Source organism: Passer domesticus, chromosome 8 (genome assembly GCF_036417665.1).
Source record: "Passer domesticus isolate bPasDom1 chromosome 8, bPasDom1.hap1, whole genome shotgun sequence".
Classification (NCBI taxonomy): domain Eukaryota; kingdom Metazoa; phylum Chordata; class Aves; order Passeriformes; family Passeridae; genus Passer; species Passer domesticus.
Genome location: NC_087481.1, coordinates 52,864,732 through 52,885,341, shown reverse-complemented (window position 1 = coordinate 52,885,341; position 20,610 = coordinate 52,864,732). Strand labels below are relative to the sequence as shown.

The window sequence follows — 20,610 nt, the reverse complement described above, 5'->3', positions numbered from 1 at the left end:
GCTTTTAGCAAGAAGCATTGTACCAAAATATCTTTTGCAGTTGCTTGTTTCAATATAGGATTTGCTGTTGGTAGACTTGATATGAAAGAAAAAGAATGACCTTGACTGATAATATATAAATAATAGCAAACTAGAGATACTCAGTATTCTTAAAACATAATAATATGAGAGGTGTAGGGTATCTTTTGGTTTTTAACAAATGACATGGTTCACCAAATAAGCACACTTCTGCCATCCTTGTAGTTTTCCTGTTTTTGTGCCGCCATCTCAGTAGAGAATTGGAGAGTCATAGTTCCCCTACAGAGATAACAGTGTTGTTTTCCCATAGCTTTGGGCTTTTGGGGCCATTTAAAGCCTGCAGAATTCAAGGCTGGGGTCTGGACCTCCCTGGAAATCAGTTGTTTGCACATGTCCTAAGAACAGTCTCTGGCCTGAACTGCTTGTGGTCCCATTTCTGTACAGAGGAGTGGAGAGGGGAGCAGGACTGAGATGTGACTTGCCCGGGATACCAGGTGAAGTCTCCCTGGGCCTCTTGGATTTGGCAGCTAAATTTTGAAATGCTGACTGAGGAGTAAAAGCTGCTTGGTACAGATGAATGTTGGTGTTACTCCAATAACATCCTGCTGAAAGTAATAAATGTATTTGTTTTACAACTGCTGTAAATATGTCTTCAATGAATAGCCTTGTTTTGCAGATGTTACATTACAGTATATAAGCAATAAAGTGTTCTTAAGAATCAAAGGTGGCACCGAAGACCAGACATAACACAGCAAAGCCATAGAATGCAGAATTAGTTTTATTGCCCTTTTTTTGCATCTTTCTTTATTATGAAAGTGTAGAATTTTCTTAGAATTTAAGTAACAAACAATGGAGAAGCATGCTTGGGTCTGTAATTGTAGAACTTTTGCCATTTCTATTTAGCACTACCATGATTGTGATGCTACTTCTATGATACTTGTCACCATTCCTCTTCTTTTAGTGAGGGTTTTGCCTTAGAATATTCATAGAATTGTTAAACCTGCTTATTTTAATGGAGACTTAATTCACAAAGGAGAGACAAAAACCAGAAGTAGGAGTGTGCTGTTGACAGAAATGTCCTGGCTGTTTTGAAGTGCACAAGTTGTAAGTTAAAATGAAATTGGGGAGGGGGAATGGGATGGACACCTGGAGTCTCCAGGGGAGTCCTGAGAGCCTGCTGGAGCTCATTCCAACCGTAGGACTGTATTTAAAAGTTCAACATTCAATTAACTCTGTAATCCTCTAAATTGAAACTTGAACAAAATGTTTTGAAGTCTGTTACCCTTCATTGCAAACTGTTGTAAGTTCATTGTTTGTTCCTATATTTGTTTCTGCAGTTGTGTGTATAAGTGTGTATGCCAGCAGCATTCGGAACAGATGTATAGTGACCTAATAAAAAAGATAACTAACCACTTAGAGAGAGTCTCAAAGGAGCTGCAGGTAAGAAGCTGCACAATCTAATTCTCTTTCCTGGGATCTGTGATTATATCAGAGCTGTATAAGGGTGGCCCGTGGAGAGGGTTGCTATTATGACTGATTTACATTAACTTACAAAATTGTCAACTACTTCACTCACTAATGGGCTGTCAGACTGAAAACGAACTACTAGATCTAAAGGTTTGGCACTGCCAGACCTTGGAGATCTCAGCCACGTGGAGAACAGTGGCTAAACCTGAATATATGATATAGAATGAAAGAATGGAGAATGGGAAATCTTAAGTATAATATGGGATGTAAATACCTCAGTCAAATGTAATCTGAGCATGAGATAAACGTCTGCCATTCCTGTGTAAATGTGTATGAACTGTTTATGGTTCTTGTGCAACCACAAGCAGCACAAAAGGGAAAATCTAAAGGAAAAAAATTGTGTGAATTAAATATAGATTGTGAAGTATAAGTTAAGAATTACTGCATATGGAGTTCCATTACAGCTTATTCTGCATTTTTCTTGCCTATCTGTAGATGTCAGTGGTTTACAGCAGTCCTAATATATACAGTTTGTATATCCCTCTCCTTCCCTGCATCTTACTTGTGCATCCATGGTTGCTTTCACGTGTGTACCATGTTGAACATTCCTTATAGACTAGAATCTCCAGATATGTACTTGAAATTGTCATTGTTGTAGCAGCAACACTGCTTGATTTTTTTTTTCCCTGAAGCTTTTTTCACTTCCATAGCTGATGTTTGAGTTCTGTACTGATTTACAGTGCATGAAGTAGAGTAGCCAGATACAAAGAGACCCTAAAATACAGCAGCTTCTTCAGTGCTTCTAACACATAGATAACTAATTTAGGTCAGCCCAAAACACTCCTAATGCTTTAACTGCCTCAGATATTTCTGGCTAAACATGCATTCCCAAAATACATAGCACTGTGATCTTTCTGATGTCCGTTTTGTTGCACTGTTTTCCTCTTGTGACTTTCCTTATAAAGAAATTTAATAGGCAGGGTATTTGCTAGGTTCTTTCTTCTTTTCTCTTTTATGGTCTCTTTTATTTGTCATGGAGTGATAGCCTCAGTGTTCTATAAAAATTGCTTGGAGTTGGTGAACATAGAATTTAAAGTAAAGCCTTCTCTTGGTTCTGCTGAGCTGGTGCAGCCTGTGCATTTTTTCTTCTGTTTGTGAGAACTATGAATCATTTCAGCTATACAGGTTTGGCCAGTTCTGATATATCCCATATATCCCAACGGCTTTAGTTTGATTTGAATTTGGGAATACCCTACATTCTCTACTTGCTAATCCTTGACTATTTTCTCTTAAGTCCCAAAACTGAGGCAGCTGATTTTAAAGTTTGATTTAGCACATATGAGCCTAAATACTTCTGCCTAAAAACAAGGCTGCCTTCTGAACATCAGCTTGTTAAAAGAATAATTGAGACAAGTGTTTAATGCAATCTTAGCCTTGCAAAAGCTTCCTTATGTGGGTTAGACACACCTGTAATATAACACAATACCATCCTTGAGTGCATCATGGGGGTTTTGTCTGACGTGCGAACATGACTTGGCTTTTGGATGACAAATGGATCTTTTTGAGCTGCTGGAGGTGAAACTCTCACATGCCTCAAAAGTTATTCTATAAAGAAACTGTGTTAGCTGTGGGTTGTGAAATTTAGTCTTAAGAAATTACTACAATATGTTCTATTATTCTGAAACTTCTTTAATCTTAGTACATTTTGGTGACATTCAGTCACCTGGAATTTATGTTGAAAATGCAGTTCTAGATCTTTATCCTAGCAACAATAGCAAATTACTTTGTAAATGTTGGTTGCTTGGAAGTTTCTGGTTCCCACAGGCCAACAATGAAAAAACCCTATATCTGTGAATCCTTTTAATGCACAGTTTGTGGTGTTTTGGTTTTTGACATAATCTCATTCACCTGCCAACAACATTTAAGAGTTCTGTTTGTTTGGCAAGCTATGACTTGATGCAAGTTGTTGGTTTTTAGTGTTCAGAGCTGCAAAAGTAGCCCAGTAGAAGCAGGACTGTTGGTTTGTATAAGAAAACAGATATTTATAGAAACTGAAATGGCAGACAAATGTAATGCCTTTCTCTGGACAGGGCAGCACTTTCTTTGCATAGCAGTGCAGCAGTTAAATGGGAGGTGGGCTGCAGGGTCTGCGTGTAACTAACATGCCAGAGCAAGCTGTCTCCTACAGGAACCACTCATCAACAGCAAACCAGTAAAACCCAGATACCAAACAGTAAAAGTGGGGACTGGTCAGACTTGCTCTTGCAATGGATTTATTCTTAATGGAGTTTGGTTTCTCTCTTCGGGGCATTCGCTGCAGAAACTCCCGATCTGTATTCACTGCCCCCTCCCTGTGTGTGTAGCCCTGTGCTTGCCTCAGCAGCTGGAGTCAGAGTGATGGACGCTCGTGTGTCCTGAGCTGGGTGTCCTGTGCTGGGACACTCAGAACAAACCCTGGTCATCTGCTTTTCCACACCGCAGGACAGCTTGTGTGGCATTGGTGTTTGTTGCCCTGTGTGTTCCTGAGGGTTTGTTACACAGTTTTTCAGCTCCAGAGAGTTAGTCAGTGATGGCAGAGACCCAGGAAGATGTGGCTGGGCTCATGTATTTCTGCGTGTTGGACATGGGGTGAAGAGCAGTGAGCAGTGCTGCTGAGTAACGGCACATTTAGAGGAGATGAATTGCTTGTCACCAGGCTGATGTGGGGTCTCCTGTATGCCAAGCCATTTCCAGCTCCCTCGTTGCTGTATCAGGCAGTTAATGATCCCCACTTCAGACTGCCATGGAGAGACACAGCAAGGATTGCTGTCCTATCCTGCAGCTGATGTCTGACCAGCTTCCCTGCATTAGTTAAGACAGAGTTTTACCATGCAGTTTCAGTAATTGAGAATTCAGTCTCCCTAATTCCTGAGCTGATTTGAATTTTGGATTTTGTCAGCTTAAAAAAATAACGTGTCGCTGCAGAAAACACAAATTAACTTGTTTCCTGTTGTGTTGAGGTCTGTGAAGCCTGTAGCATGCAGATGATTTTTCTGAGATGCTTTATTTGGAAACATTTCACTGGTAATGGACATGGTTCATTATGTTGTGGTTTAAAATAATGTCAGCTGTTTTTGTGGGTAATTGCTGAGTCATTCAGATGTATGAGGTAGGGTGGATACACAAACATATGCTTTCAAATTAAATACATCTCTTTAAAATGAGTAAAACTGTATTTGCATTAGGCACTGGTGTTTCTGGCTTAATTTATTCTTATGCACTCTGATAAAGTAATTTAAAATCAAGCACTTTGCCCATTAGCACTTCAGCAAAAGATGCTGGAAAGTACTCAAAGCATTGACAATCAAAATGTGCTGTGGCTTTGAGCCTGCTTGTTACAAATGTAGCTCTTTTGTGCAGGTGCAGTGCAATATTTTCTTTTTAGTTAGAATGAACTCAGTGCTTCCTTTTTGAAATGATTGAGGGCTGAAAACCATTTATTTGTCATGTTGCACCTTTTATTTATCTAGAGGAAGAGAAAAGGGGATCTGTTATTTTCTGTTTGTGGTGGTTTTTTTTATGACAATGAATTATATTTTTTTTAATGAACATGACTGCACTGAGGAGTCACTGGTGTTGGTAGATAATTTGCCTGTCTGCTGTTTGGCCCCCAGGACCTGCAGGTTTATAGTCTTTGTTGTGCAATGCCAGAAAGGTTTCCTGCCTGATATTAATCATTACAACTTCTCAGCCTTTTGTCTTGGCTCTCAAACCAGTCAGTGCAGTGTATGAAAGTAGTGTCCCACTTGCTGTTTCCTTGGGAGAATGGGTTTGGAAGTCAAGTGTCCTGAGTGAGGGCTTTAAAAGGTGCTCAAAGAACCCTGGTAAAGGTATCAGTAAAAGCAGCTTTAATGTTAAAGTGAATTTATTACTGTGAATTTCACTGAACTGAATCAGCTCATATGGATGGTTTGAACTCAGATGGTTGAAACCAGCAGTGTTATAAATGTTTGTATCTCTTGTGTGTGGATAGCAAAAAGATGGCTTTTGACTTAAAGTAGTAGGGGTGACCATATTGCCAGAATTGCCATTAAAAATAACAACCATCAGCAAGTTAAGCTGAGAGGAGCATTCTTGTCTGCAGCTTTTTGGAAAGGCTTGTTTATCTCTGCAGCTCTGTTTATCTGTTTTGTCACACTAGGCTGGGGCGGCAGACCTTGGTGCAATTACAGAAAGATACAAGTAACTACAGCACAAATCAATGTGTATTTAATAGATAGAAAAGCTTCTGAAGGTTTCTTACTGCTACAGTTTTGATGTCTTTAGATACAGTGTCTTTTTGTTTTACAAACATTTAGAAGGGAAATGGAACGTGGCCCACACCTGCTAACCTGCTGTAAGACAGTTACGTGAGAAAATGTCATGAGGCTTTGAACAGGTTTGAGTGCAGGCTTGACTAGGAAGAGACAGTCTTTGAATCAGTTGTGCTTTGGTTTGATGTCTGTTTTTTGTAAAATGTTTTAATAATACCAGTGTCTAGTGAGGTAGACCTGGGCATCACGTATACATTGCAAGGCAAGGCAAACAAATTATATTTTCTTGAGAAAGAACAAAGAGTGGTTTAGAAGATTCAGACCACTTACATGAATAACAGGTTAATTTGTGTAGTCATAGCCATTCTCCCTTTTCACTTGGCAGGCGTGGGAGGGATGCTGCAGTCTATGTGCTGGCATTTTGGCAGGGAGCATATTCCCAGGAAAATGGAGCTGCCCATTCACCATAGGAATGTAAGCTCTACTACACATACTGCTGGCTGTGCCAGACAACTCTTCATAAACAGTTTAACTTTGTGTTCCTCAAGCACAGAACTGTTGTCTCTGTTTCTTTCTTCTGAGCTGTTTCTGAGTTATTTTGAGCCAGCAGCTGCCTTCTGATGTCATATGTTCAGTTTAAGAATGATATTGAGACTGGTTTTGAAGCTCAAAAACCCATATCTTTTTCAGATCGTTTCTTGCCCACAAGTGCCTTGAAATGCCTAGGTATTAGATTTCAAATAAGGACAGTTTAATTTAGTACACAGGATCTCCAGCTGCTTATTTTCTTTTGCTGTGTCTTGTATGTAATCCTCTCGCAAATGTGTTTTCTTGTTACTTCTCATTTCTGTTGGTGCTGAGGTGTCCACTGTGGTGTGTGAGAAGATAAAATTGTGTCTTTAACATCAGCTTTTAAACAGCAGCCATAGTATTTTATTTTAAGAAGCAGATGACTCACAACCAAGGTGAAGATGTTAAGCAAATGCAACTGCATCAGAGTTTGAGAAATCTAAGCAAACATTCAATGCTCCTGTGAACAGACACACAATAGAATTGTTCCTGGGAAACTGTTCTTAACCCTACAAGTGCTAGATAAGACCAAATGTAGGAGAGGATTTAAACTGCCTGTATTGAGTGTTTTAAAAAAAAAAACACCCAAACAATTAAAAAAACCAACAAACTTACAAAAAAACATCCCCAACCCCCTGAATTGACAGTTTGATAGGATTCAGGATGAAGGTGAAGGAATGAGGGATTCTCTTCTTTCCTGGAAAACCTTAAGCTAGGAGTGTGTGCTTTGTATTTTTGAATACCTTCTGTAATACATCCCTTAGGTAAGATAGGAGTGGGTTTAAACACTTAATAGTTGCTGGGGAGTTGTAAGAAGTAAATGTCATGCTTAATTCTACCCCATCCCTTGTAATTTAAGCAGCTGAATATATATATTATCTTTTTCTGGACTAGGACCAGGAGTAAAAAGTGTCAGCCAAAGCAGTTTTTTGGCTTTTTTTCTTGTAATAGCTATATCTGAATAAGTGTAGATTTTAAATTCAAGTTGGGCTGTAATGATGGCCACTTAATATAAAAATCTTAGCAACTGCTGTTTACTCTTGAATTTGTTGCCATGTGCTGCTTTTTAGTTTACAAAATTCAAATATTTTTTTATAAAACTATTCCAGCTCCAGTTACTGTCCTATAAATGTGAATGTAGAGATGTGGAGAAAGATCCTGTGCTGAAGCAAATAATTGATTTCAGTCTGGCAGTTTGGAGCAGCTGTACAGTAACATTGTGATGAACAGAAAACAGATGGTTCTGTTTTCCCCACACAGATTACAGTAATTCATAGATGAGCTGTGAAAATACTATTATTGATTTCTCTTTGGCTTGGGTATTTTGGTAGTTTACAAGTCAGGCTTTAGTTGAGCAGAGTTTGATTGTCAAGCTTGCTTTTTTTTTTTTCTTTCTTTTGCTGTCCATTGCTGTTACTGTCTTGGCTATTTAGGCTTGACATGAAACACTTGTCAGGAGAATAAAATTGAAAAGTGACATGTCATGCTGGTAAAGCAGACAACACCATGATTTCTGCATTACAGAGGTTAAAACCAAGGCCTGATACTTGCCTGACACCAGTGAGGCACTTCCTCTGAAGCCATCAGGAGATCTCTTGGCTTTTTTTGTCTTTATCCAGAGCAGTTGCTTTCCACTTAATTATGAGGCAGAGTGGTGGTTGGCAGCTCCCAGGTGTCCTTCCATTAGAGGCTCCTGAGATTCTCAGATGTTGTGCCCTCATAAACAGCCTCCCGTACTGTGACACCTTTGGGAGCTGAGCTAGCAGTTCTCATCTGCAGAGGGGAAAAAAGATATCCGTGCTTATATCCCTTGTCAAAATGTGGCAAACTGGCTGCACACATTGCCTGGGATTAAATCTCCACTGCCCAGACAGCTTCTGACTGTATTTCATTTTGTTTGCTTTATTGTTGTTTTGTTTTTATAATGAAAATGGCAATCTATCAGTGAGAGAAGAGTGGTGCCCGGTGTCAGGCTATGGTCTCTTTTTGTCTGACATGTTCTTTCAAGTAGAATTTTCCTTTTTCTTTAATCTTAGAAGCTGTATACAAATCAGAGGGTATAACCATATTTAAAGTTGAGGTTGAAAAGGAGTGAAGCAGGAATACATACTGCTTAGAATGCAGATTTCATTGCATGTTATTTGCAACAAATTGTATATGTAGCTGTATATGAAAGGGAGTCCTTGGAGCTCATAGCCACTTTTATATGTTGTTGGCATTTTTGAACTAAAATTTGTTTGGCCACCCCTGAGAACTGCATTTGCAATAAGATTAAATCCTTATGATCAAAATGAGGAATAACCATACATAGCCTTTGGCAACTGCATATGGAATAGCACTCTTTTTTCCTTTGCCAGTTTTGCTTTCCTTTCTGAACTGTCTGCTCTATATTGGTGTTTGCTGTGAAAATTACCCACGTGTTCATTAAGCATATTAAGAAGGGAGGCAAAAGAAGCCATTTTAAGGGGGGAAAAATGGTTGTAAATTTAGAATACTTCATAGAGCAAAATATCAACATAAAATTTAACTTTTCTCTTAGGGCTGCTGGTGAATGTCCATACAAAGGTTGAAAAATGTTTGTGAAGATAGCTTTAAGTTTTGATAAGGTAGTTGAGGTGCAGCGAAGCCTTTGAGTGTTTCTTGTGCACAGATGCTTTGGCTTTAGGAAAATCTTTGAACTTGTTTTCTTGCAAGGTCCCAGTTACTGCTGTATTCTCCATCTTCTTTTGGCTTGGTGCTGTCAGAGGGGAAAACAGCGTGGGGGAAGAGAAGTTTTGCTTCTCATTGGCAAGCAGCACTTTGCCCTTGGGTTTGTACAGGTGTATCTATATATGTGAGCAGTAGGAACTCAGCCAACCCAGCCCCTCTGGAGAGACCAAAGCAGGGCTTGGGCCGGGGGTAGGCAGTGAAGGGGGGAGGATTGGGGTGGAGACATTGCTGTAGCTCCACTTCCAGCTGTGGGTATCTAACTGCACTTCTGAATGCTCCAGTGCAGCTCCCCTGGGGCCTCCAAATGGATATTGTAACAGAAACAGTGCTTAGTGCTTCCCTTTCTTCTGCTTCTCTTCTCAATTTAACTTCACCTGCTGCTGAACAGTTCTTTCAAGCTTCCTTATCGCCTTCTTTGGGAGATAGGGTGTTGTAGCCAGAAAGTAGCACATTCAGGTTTTGTGTAGCCAAGTTTAGGCTGGGGCTCCAGGGGGGTGTTCTGTGTTGGAGCATGGCTGGATTTCCACAGGCCTAACCCTGGAGCAAAATGCAAAATTCTCTCTGAAGATGTTGCTTCTTTGTAAAGCTGAACCCCCTGAGCACTTGTCTCGCCTAAGGTGACCCAGCAGTGATTTAGAAAAGTTTTCTGTGCAGGGCTGGAGGATGTGCCACTCACCAGCTCAGCTGCAAAGCAGCAGCTTATTGCCACCCTGCTCTGGTGGAGGGAAAGCTCAGATGGGTGGGAGCACACACTGCACTGCAGCACTTGTGCACATTTGGTTATGGAGTCTAGGTGTGACAGCTGGTGCTTTCAAAACAAACCTCTGGTCTTTAAAAAGTGTTTTTAATTGCATATGCTAAATGTCAGCTTGTTACAGGCTCACTGTAGTTCTTATTGAATGGACCTTGTGCTGGGCACTGATGTACAGTCCTAGGATAACCTAGTTACTGAAGGGAGATTGCTTTTGCTGGAGGGAGTTAGAGCAGAAACTCTGGAATGATGTGTGGCTTGCTTTGTGTGAACCTAGTGTATCAAACCCTTTGTAGTTGTTTGAGTTTGCTATGAAAGCATAGCCCATGCTGTTCCAGATCTTTCTCTTGTTCAAATTACAACCTGACTTTTACGGTTTCTTGCAGGCCAGCCCTCCAGATCTCTATATTGAAAGATTTAACGTAGCTCTTGGACAGTATATGGGAGCATTGCAGAGCATTGTGCCTCTTTTCATATATATGGTAAGTTTTAGAACATTCTTTTCAAATAAATATGTCCATACACAAGATGCTGACTGAAAATGAAAAGAATAAAACCCAGCTATAATGACTTCTGACATGTGAAACTAATGATTCATGCCTAGTTTTGGTGCTTGCCTAACAATACTGATCAAATTGTATGGGGAGAGGAAGGGGAATTCAGAGTTTTGCAGTTGGTTTCTGCCCTAATACTTCTTTCTGGGAGTGGGGAGAATGGGTTTGGTTTTGAAAGGAAAAAAGCCATCTCAAATAGTTCATTATTTTGTACAAAGGTAATTTATTGACTTGTTAAATTTTGGCTTCTTAGTTTGGTCAGGTTGTGGAGATTATTTTGCTTTCAAGTAGTACAGATTCAGAAAAGACAGGAGGAAATGTGGCTTGGAAATGTCTTCATCATTTGATAAAGCAATTCACAGTGTCGGATGGATGAAGCCAAAATAATATTCATGGCACTGTCAGGTGTACTTGGAGTGGTTCAGAAACCAATAATTTGCATCCTTTTTGTTAAAGTACCAAAACTTTTATTGCCTTTTTTTTGTGGTAATGAATAACTTAAGCTTGAAATTTGTCCTTCTCCCAGAAACTGTCCTTGTTTTGACATCACTTAGAAATGAAAAAAAGAAAACAAATAGATTAAATAAACCTCAAACTCTTCAAAGTTTTTCTCACTGGTAATTTCACAGAGTTTGGGAAGCAGCAGCCTTTAGGAGGCTCTCCTGTGTCTCAGTGAATTTAGGTAACTTGCTACAGTATTTTGGCACTGTGTTGCCATACAGATTTGTTGCATTAAAAGAGGAACTTGCCTTTCTTGAACTCGATGTCTTCTAATCTGCCCTTTTATCTGGTTCTGTTACCTGTCAGTTCTTGCTGCCAAAAGCAATGCTGACCTGGCTGTACAGCTGGTTTATAAGGCCAGTGGCAAATTAGCTGCCATGCTTTTTCACTGAAATAATTTCAGTGTTGTGCATAATGTGGGAAATAGATCTAGAGAAGTCAGGGTGAAAAATGTTTCTTAGTTTATTCTGTGTGCACTTGGAAGTACTTTTATCTACGAGTACTCTTACAATCTTACATTGTACTGTCTAACCAAGTTTTCTCATACAGCAACGACAGTTTCCTCTCTTTGGTCCAAAAGTACAATTGAAAAACAACTGCAAGAGGTGAAAGCCTAATTACAGTCTAAATTACAGCTTTGCAGTTCCTTTGATAGATACTTTTCAAAGCCTTTTGAAGTGGACCAAGTTGTTAACAGCAGAGTTTATGTCAGAGGTGAGGAGAGGCTTTCCGTTTCTGTGATTGCTTTAATCAGGGGTTGCTCTTGAGGACTTTGTTCTGAAAGGATAATTATATTGCTGCTTAGGAAAACTTCCAATATGCATTTAAATATTTTTTAAATCTATGAAGCTGAGGAAAGACTAAAACTTTTATATAGAACTGGAATATGGCATAAAACTTTGTCTTAGTCCTGTGTGTCCTAAAAGCAGCAGCAGCACTTTTCTTTCCTGATGCATACCAAAGAAAGGTGATTTCTCACCTTGTGTGTGTATGGTGACCGAGGGGTGTTTCCAAGCTTATCAGGAGGGGACTGACCTTGCGACTGAGGGAGTTTTCTTTTTCCTTCTTTTGCTGGGAGCACTTTGTTTTTTCACATGGTGATGGATTTTTTCAGTCTTTAGGCTGCTGCAGCAGATTTGTCAGAAAAGCAGAGAGACCAAATGACCCTCTGAGATTCTGTGGGTTTGGGCTCCTTCAGAAGTTCAGGGATGTAACTGAAGGTAAAGCAAATTAAACTGGAAGTCAGCTGCATACACAGTGCTTTGTTCCTTGCAGAAAACTGTTTTTCAAATTTAAGTGAGATTATTCTAGGTGCTTACAGAGTGTACATATCACAGCATGCTACGCACATGAATGAAAAACTATTTCTACTTGAATAAAAAATAAAATTTAGATAATCTATTTTTCTTCTAGAATCTCAGTTTTTCATTTTACTTTGAGATGCAGCTGAAAATCTGTTATTTTATCATGTTATATGAGCCTAACATTTCTGAGCACTGTGGTTTTGGGATAGTTAGAATTTTTTCATTACTTCCAAAATAATGTTATCCTTACTGAGTGGTGTTGCATTTTGTGGCTTTTCAGCTAGAGGGCATTTTGTGTGAGTCTGTATACACAAATATATGTGAATATGATGTGATAAGCACACCTATATAATGTGTTTTCTTCTTTCAAGTATTATTGATCTCCTCTTAACTGAGTTTGGTAAGATGTGCCAGATTGCTTTATCATAAGGTGTTTTGTAGAATTAATGTTTGTAGCTGACTTTCTCAGTTACTCACATCTGCTTACCTTTATGTGTCAGTTAGACCTTTATGTGACTTGAGACATTTTTCAAGAAATACTGACACAGTGTATAACTTATGATTGGTAGTGACAAGTTATACAGAAAATCTTCCTGATCGACCCCTAACAAGAATGGGGGAGGTGACAGCTCCTCTTCTCTCTCCTTTCAGTGGATTGGAAATGAAGTACTTCGGTTAGATGTTTTTTCACTGTGTATTTAAGCTCACAAAAGTGGAACATCTTTTTGGAAAGGTGTTTCCAAGTAAGCAAATGTGAAGAGTATTTTTCATTTCTTCTGTGTTTGTACTGTCTTGGAACTGGTGGCTTGTGGGGTTTTTTGTTGCTTTTCTAGTAATGAAATTACTGGAATTAAAAGTTTAGGCTTTCCAGCCCCTGAGCAAAATGAAGCATCATAATTTGCACATCTTGTGCAAACTGGTTTTGGAAAATCTTCTGGTGAAAGGCTGTAGTGTGATGTGTAGCTTAACATTTCCTTGAAGTGTATCTTTAGTTGCTGTGGGTTTCTGTTGCAATGGCAATTCACCATTGACCAAAAGCATTACCAATAAGTGAGTCTGTTTCTATTTAGGATATTCTGTCTGCAGAGTCTTTCCCTCAATCTCTGTTCACAGGCCCAGGTGAGGGAAAACAACTGAGTCCTAGTCCTTGATAAAACCTCTACAGGCAGGATAAATTCAGGGTATCAGAGGGAACCACCAGCAGCAAGTTGTATAAATTGAAGAAAAACAATTTTAAGGCTGTTGTCCATCACTGCAACAAACTTAAATTACAAATAGGGGCATGTATTCAGCCCTCAGATTGCCTTTGTTCTACCAGGCAACCTTTATTAAAGGTAAATAACTGCTGGTGAATGTTCTCTCACAGGTTTAAGGGGTTTCTGTCTGGACAGATTGTTACGGTGTGTTTGTAGTTTTGGGAATGGCTGAGGTAATGGGTTTCACACAAAAACATGAAGATTGCTCTGTGTTCTGAGATTTTGTTCTGGTTTTGTTAAATGCTTTAGTGAATAGGAGAAAAACTTGATTTAAAAACATGGAAAAACCTTTCTCCCTTAAGATATCCCTTCTTCTAGTAAATATCTCAGATAAGTGCTCCTGTGGATTATTTTTGAATTGATTTTCTGTTAGATTGTCTGTTTAACTCTGTTACACCATTTGTCTAAATCAGTTAATTCAGCTGTTCAACTTCCAAGTTAACTTTTTAATGGTAGGAGATTTATCTTGAAGAAAATTCTTCCCTCCAGCTTTTAAAACACCTCTATGAATAAGACACACAAAAGAAATCTTGCTATTAATTGCAGGAAATGGGGCATTGATACCAAATAGTACATTGGGTGTTGGGGCCCTTGAGGAACTGATGAATAGAATTATCTTTGATTTCCCTCAGAGAAATGAATTCTTTATTAGTGCTGAATTGGTCAAAGTAATGGAATCCTAAAGATTTTAATGTAGTTCATTTTTGTGTAGATTTGTATGTATCACTTATTTCCACAGCTGATTCATTCTGAGTAGCTATCCTCTGAGATTGTCAGTGAACCACAGAAGTGGATAGTTGTGCTGATGTTTTATTATTGTAACCCATCTATTTTAATGGTTACTCATTAGAAAAAATACTTTCTTCTGTTGCAAACATGATGTCCAGCTGTATTTTGATGTTAACAGAATTTAAAAAATGTCTAAGAATTCTAAAATGAAGTGTTTTGTATACAAGCTCTCCAGTCTGGATCAGTAGGGAGGTATAGCTGTAGATACAGAAAACAAAATACATGTGTATGGCTGTATGTAAGTAGGTTTGTCACCAATGTTTTTTCTTGTACAGGAATGTTCTATTTAGTTTAAATGCAGTCGCCAAGGAAACACTTTACTGATGAAATATTCTACAGCTTTAATATTCTGAACTGTTTTTATTCAGGGAGAAAAAATAAGTTGACTTTATTTGCTATTATGAGAAACAAACTTGAAAACTTCTGTTTTATTTTCCAGAATAAATTTTACATAGAAACCAAGTTAAACAGAGACTTAAAAGATGACCTTATAAAGCTGTTTACGGAACATGTTGCAGAAAAGCACATTTACAACCTAATGCGTAAGTAAAGTAAAGCTGTTGAATTTTTCTTAGAGTGGAAGCCTGGAGAGCCACAGTGCTTTCAGGTACTGTGGAGATCCACAGCAAATAGGGATAAAATGCCAAATATTGGTGAACTGCAATACAAATTCCTTTGGGGCATGAGGAAATGTGACACACTTCAGCTTATTTACTTCAGAAATCTGACTTTGTATGAAGTAATGTTTGTCTTGAGATCTGGGAGATCAAATGTTTATTTCCCCTTGTGATTTGTAATTATGGCAGAATGAGTGTTTTATTGTTCTGTTGTTTATGCTGCTACTTTTCAACTTCATTATCAAAATATTGACAGGTGTCATGAAGAAGGTGGTGTGGTCAAAGAGCTGTGCTGCCTCTGGGGTTATTGTCACGATGTGCTCGAGTACTGCTGTGGGTGGTGAGCTGCAGAATGCTGCCAGCAGTTTCTCTCTTAGGTTAATGTGTTAATGCAAATACAAAGTGCTGCAAGTGATAGCCACAGGAGCACTGGAGGGGAAGTGTGACTCCTGTGGTGAGCCACAGTGTTTGTGTGAAACCTGCCACCCCGGGAGGGTTTGTGTGAGCACAGGGAGCTGCTGCTGGCCTGCTTGGCCCCTCAGAAGGGCAGCTAGCAAAGCTTTGGAGCACTGGGAGTGGAGTTCACTGCTCCTTTTGTCCTTGCTTGGGTAGCAGTGTCCTGCCCTTTCCAGGCAAGGGCTGGGGGAAAGGAGCTTTGCTCTTGTTTCAGGCTCACTGAGAGGTGACTTCCTGGGAGAAGGGTGGGTGACCAGGGTGGCCACAATGTCAGGGAGCCTGGCACCCTACAGGGATGGGAGATCATCAGTCTGAAGTCTTGTTCTTGCCATCCTGAAAAGTGACACTAGGAGCAGATCACATCACCTTAAAAATAACAGAACAATGAGAAATGCCCAGCCATGAGCCTGATGTTTTATTTTGTGCTAAAGAGAATTACTGGTATGAAACATGATAAGATGATTACTGCAACAAGATTATGGAAAATTTGGCTGATAATTGCCTTAAAATGTTTGCATTTTTCAGGCAAAGAATTTTTTTTTCCAGTAGCAAGGCAAAGGTGTAACAGTGGATAAACCTTTGACAAAGGTGATGTCAGATGTGCTGTTGCTAAGTAATTAACTTTCTGCAGTGATAATAGCAGAATCAAATATAAATTGCAGGTGAAGTGTTGAAAGGAAAAGACCTCTAGTGTTCTGTGTGTGTGTGTAATCAGAAATACTTTCCCCCAGCCCTGTTAAATGCAAAAAAAAAAAAAGAAAAATAAAGGTAAGCTGTCTGTGTTAGTGTATATGAAGTCTCTTGTTTAATGGGGAAGAGGTTCATTTCCTTGGGTTCATTTCAGTCTTACCATCAGCTTATTAAAGCTAAGTTATTTGGATTTTATCTCCCTCCTAAGTAAGATGATAATACTGACAGGCATGAACTCATAACTGTGATCTGATTTAATTCAATCTTGGATAAGAGGATCTGTAAATTGAGTTAAGGTATACCTAAATAAAATTTAAAATTTGCTAACAGGTTCTTGGGAAGTAATTGAAGATACATTGCACATGATGTAGTACTGCAGATGTGCTGAAAAACTTCTAGTATTGTATTTTTTTCTGCCTTTCTCAGCTGTTTTTTCTAGCTTCCTGAAATTCAAACCAAAATAGATGAGTAGTACCTTGCTTTTTGAAAATGTAAGGGCTCTGTGAAAATAGAATGCAAGTCGGTGTTTGTTACTTACTTTGCTTCTCAATGTCAGCGTGCAATGCTCTTTGCTGATATTTGATACAGATTTGGTTCAGCAAAAAAATGTTTTTCTATTGTGAGAGAAAAAAGTACAGTTGTGAATGGGGATACTTCGGAAATTAAAGTAAAGGAAGTTGTGATTGGTATGGAGAAATGGAATCCTGGGCTTGTTTTTTAAAGAGATGCTGCAACTGCTACTTCAGTGAGAGGAAGCTTGCATTCCCTCTGTTTGAAAATAAAATCAAATTACAAAATTGGTTTAATCCATTTGTGATCTAGACTTGGAGGGTCAGAGTAACATCTGCTCTCTCTCCTGAAATTTGTTGCTATGTTTGTACAAAGTGGGTTTTGTTTATAGTACCTTGTCATTCTCAGAGCCTGGAAGCTGGCATTTCTATTTGAAGCTGTGTTCAGGAAGGACTGTAAGTACATTTCAGGTTCATTTAATTTTTGAAAAAGTTCCTGCTGCACTTCAGAAAGAGAAGGGGGAGAAGCCAGAGGGGCAGTGCAGCCCCAGGCTCTTCCTTGGCGTTGGATCTCCCTCAGACTCCCCCAGGCTGAGTCCCCTCATTCCTGCTCTGGCTGCTGGGGGGCAGGAAGGTGCAAGATCAACGCCTGTCTCTGCTGGGGGCACTTCTCTGAGCACTTGGTTGCAAAAATTTGAGTGATCAAGGTGTCAGTCCATTACTTGCAGAGGAAATATTGCCTAAGTAAACATTACTTTGGCAAATTTTTCATGTAGCAATTTGGTTCCATTTGGGGTTTGATAGATGATTTTTTTTTCTTTTAAAAAAGCACTTGACTATCTGGAGGACTTCTCATTAATTAAAGTAAATACATAATAAAACCCACAATACACAGATACATGAACACAGCTGTTTGTGAAACACTTTTACACTCACACATTTATCAAGTCAGTGCTCTTCAAATTAAAGTGGGTACATTTGAACTAAGTGACTATAACCTTATTATTTTCTTTACAAAGCCGAAGCTGGCTCTTGCTGATAAGACTGCTGCATTCAATGGCTTGGGAGAAGTTGCTGTGTGCAGAACTGCTTAACTGAATGTAACAAGCAAAGATACAGCATCTTATTTACAGGCAGCTTCAGAAATGAGTGTGGGAGGGGGAGAAGGTGCAGATAATATCCCCATGTCACTAGGGAAGGGGTGGTGGAGGACGTTGTTTTTGTTCCTGCTACAGTCCTGCATGAGGTGACTTGTAAGCAGCAAAGCTCAGAAATAGATTTATTTTCTCCTTATGCAGCCAGTGTCTCTTCTGATAGTCCTGCAGTGTAATGTCTGTGCCCTAGAAACATCTTGCCTGTTTTTTTTTTTGTCTAGAAAAATGGCAATTACTGTGAAAGTGAATAGCAGCTCCTGAAACTCTCTACTTCTGGTACTTCCAGTAGGTAAAATTCAATGGCAGAGTATTTGCAAGTAACTGCTGCCCTTCTCCTTTTGGATATTGGCAGCTTCGTGCCCAAACCAAGCTTGCTCTTGAATCTAACAAAAGAGGAAAAGCCATTAAGAGCATAGTGTTGTGTCTCCTTGGTGGAGAGATCACTTGGGTTTAAATTACAAGAGTTTGCAAGTATTCCTCTTCTCTTCCTGAAAACTGAAGAAAGGAAGGTGAATGCCAGACTGTAATCCTGCTCTGGGAGGTCAGTGGTGTTCCCATACTAAAGAAGAGACAGCAGAAAGTTAAGCTGGTCACAGAGGTGAAAGCTGTTACAGAGGACAGTCTTCCTCTCCTCCCTTCTAATTCTTTGCTGTAGTACTTCAGCCATTTATATCTGTGTGTGTAGGGCTGTTTCTTGCCTTACACATTCCTGTTTCGAGTTCAAGAAGTGTTTATTACTCTTGAAAGAGCAATGTGCTGGTACAGATCATTCAGTACAAGTTGGTTCTTCCCCAAAAAAAACATCTGCCTGCACTTCTGTATAATAGTTATTCAACTGGGTAGTCAGGTGAACTTTATCAGAGGGAAAATAGCTTTGTGCAGCACTTCTGATTTTGTTCTTGTTGGCTGGGGTAATTACAGAATTAGCCACCAAAGCCTGAGCACACAGAGTGGTTACTGTGTGTGGTTTCTAAAGGTGTGTGGGCAGTAGCAGAATGTAAGTCTTTATGTCAGTGCCTGTGTGAGTTCAGAGCTAAAACCCAGTGTAAAAATACATCACATATGTTTGCCAAAGTAGTTTTTCTCATGGTCTCCAAGAAAAAGTTCTTGGGAAAAAGTCAGGAGGAGGGAGACCACTCACAGCCTACTTCATTGTGTTTTCGGTTTCTCGTTAGTTACAGAGGAAGTCTTTTCTCTGAAGATTTTTACATATGACAGCTTTGTTTCTTTCTAGTTAGGTCACTTGGAGTCAGATGAGGGGAAGAGATCTTGTTGTTCCATTTTTTTTTTCTTTTTTTTTTTTTGTTGGAGGTGTATTAAAGTTCAGTAGAAGGGCTGTTTATGTTGAAAAAGGTTTTTCCTTTATAAAAACAGGAAAGATACTTCCACTGCATTGCTGCTTTCTAAAAAGTACCAGAAAAGTTAACTCGAATGTTATCAGCTCTTTAACAATAAAATTGTCCAGCTTTTTGATTCAGCAGGTAGTAATGCAATGCAAAATTATAGAGAATGGATCTATTTATATCTGCTAGGGGCTGATGAATGCAGCAGGGAGGATGTTGCCTGAGCAGGGATTCTCCTGTTGCTGTGCAGTGCCTCAGTAGGGGTGTTTGTTGCTCTGTGGGCACCCAGCCCTATGTATTTAGCAGCTGTGTTTTGCTGTGCTGACCTCCCAAAGCCTGTTGATGTCAGTGAAGCAAAGGATCCTCCTCATCTCTTCAGCTGTGTGCTGCTTTGACAGAATGCCTTTCATTAATAAGTGCCATGTCCAGCTTTTGTTTGTGAATACAGAAGTCTGTTTGAGAGGAGCAGTGCAAAAGTCTGACAGAAGGACTGTGATTGATGCCAAGTTCATGGCCTGACTCTACAGCTACAACAGAGACCACAGGGTTTGTTTTGATGTGTGCTGGGCTTTTTAATTCATTCCCCTTGCCTCACCCTTTGGCACAGATAGACAAGAAAAAGATGGATTGAATTGACATTCACCCTGTTTGAGGTAGCATTTCTTCCCTCCCCCTCAATTTTGACATCTGTCTCAAACAATCTGCACGAGAAGCAACCTGATACTGCCTTGATGCACAAACTGCAGATAAAATGCCTGACAAGGGGAGAAAACACACTCATGGTGTCTCAGCTTCTTGCAGAGAGCATTGCCCCCAGCCTTTCTGTACACTGCTAACATTGAAGAAGCTGTTCTTTGTGCTTCTCATTTCCTTGTCACATTTAATGACTGTTTCATAAGGAAAATGATCTTGTTCTTGAATGTCGGTTCTGAGTTGGTTTTGACAGCAGTGCCTGGAGCATCATTATAGGTTTGGTGCAGCAGAACCACGAGCTTTTATCTGAAAGGTTTGGGCACTGTAGGAAGAGCTGGGGTTTCATGGCATGGTTTAGGCTTTGTCTGCATCAATAAGTGGGGTGTGTAAAGGGAGCAGATAGGAAATGCCTCCCTGTTGATGTTGAGGACCCAGTGCTGACCTTTCCCTGCTTTTTGGAGAATTTTATTTCCTCCTTGTTCATGTCTGCTCCTTTGGACAGAGTGCCAGGGAATAGCAGTTTGAACACATCTGGTTTAATCTCTCCCAAAAGGAATTAAAGTAATATGCTCCAAGACAGCTCTGTCATACCAGCCAAGGAGAAGCAGTGTGGGGATGATGAGTGAATTTGCTTCAAAATCACATTTCTAATCTGAACTAAAGCTTTAATATAGAAACTGCCCTCAGGAGTTTGAGATCATTATTCTCTTTGGTTTGGGATTCAGGGTGGCTACTGTGATGACAGAAGCAATGTGTTTTTAAAATGTCTTTTTTGATTACTGAAGCCCTTTCCTCCTGGAATATATTGAATGTTACTCAGCCTCTAGACACTGCTTTACTTTCTCCTCAAACTCTGAAAAGTTAGTATGAGAAGAAAATCTGCACAACTCTACTCTGCCATGTACATAAACTGTATTTCTTGCTTTTTAAGTTTTAG

General features: G+C 39.5%; 1 protein-coding gene across 2 annotated transcripts in view; it reads left to right on the top strand.

The window, feature by feature from the left end:
• CACUL1 (CDK2 associated cullin domain 1) overlaps positions 1-20,610 on the top strand; it is a 43,218-nt gene that overhangs the window by 9,330 nt on the left and 13,278 nt on the right. The window contains exons 3-5 of one of the 2 annotated variants that reach the window (XM_064431444.1): positions 1,356-1,458; positions 10,194-10,289; positions 14,651-14,753. In XM_064431444.1, the coding sequence (XP_064287514.1) occupies positions 1,356-1,458; positions 10,194-10,289; positions 14,651-14,753 (302 nt within the window). The remainder of the gene's footprint in view (positions 1-1,355; positions 1,459-10,193; positions 10,290-14,650; positions 14,754-20,610) is intronic. The other variant, XM_064431445.1, reaches the window with a different exon arrangement.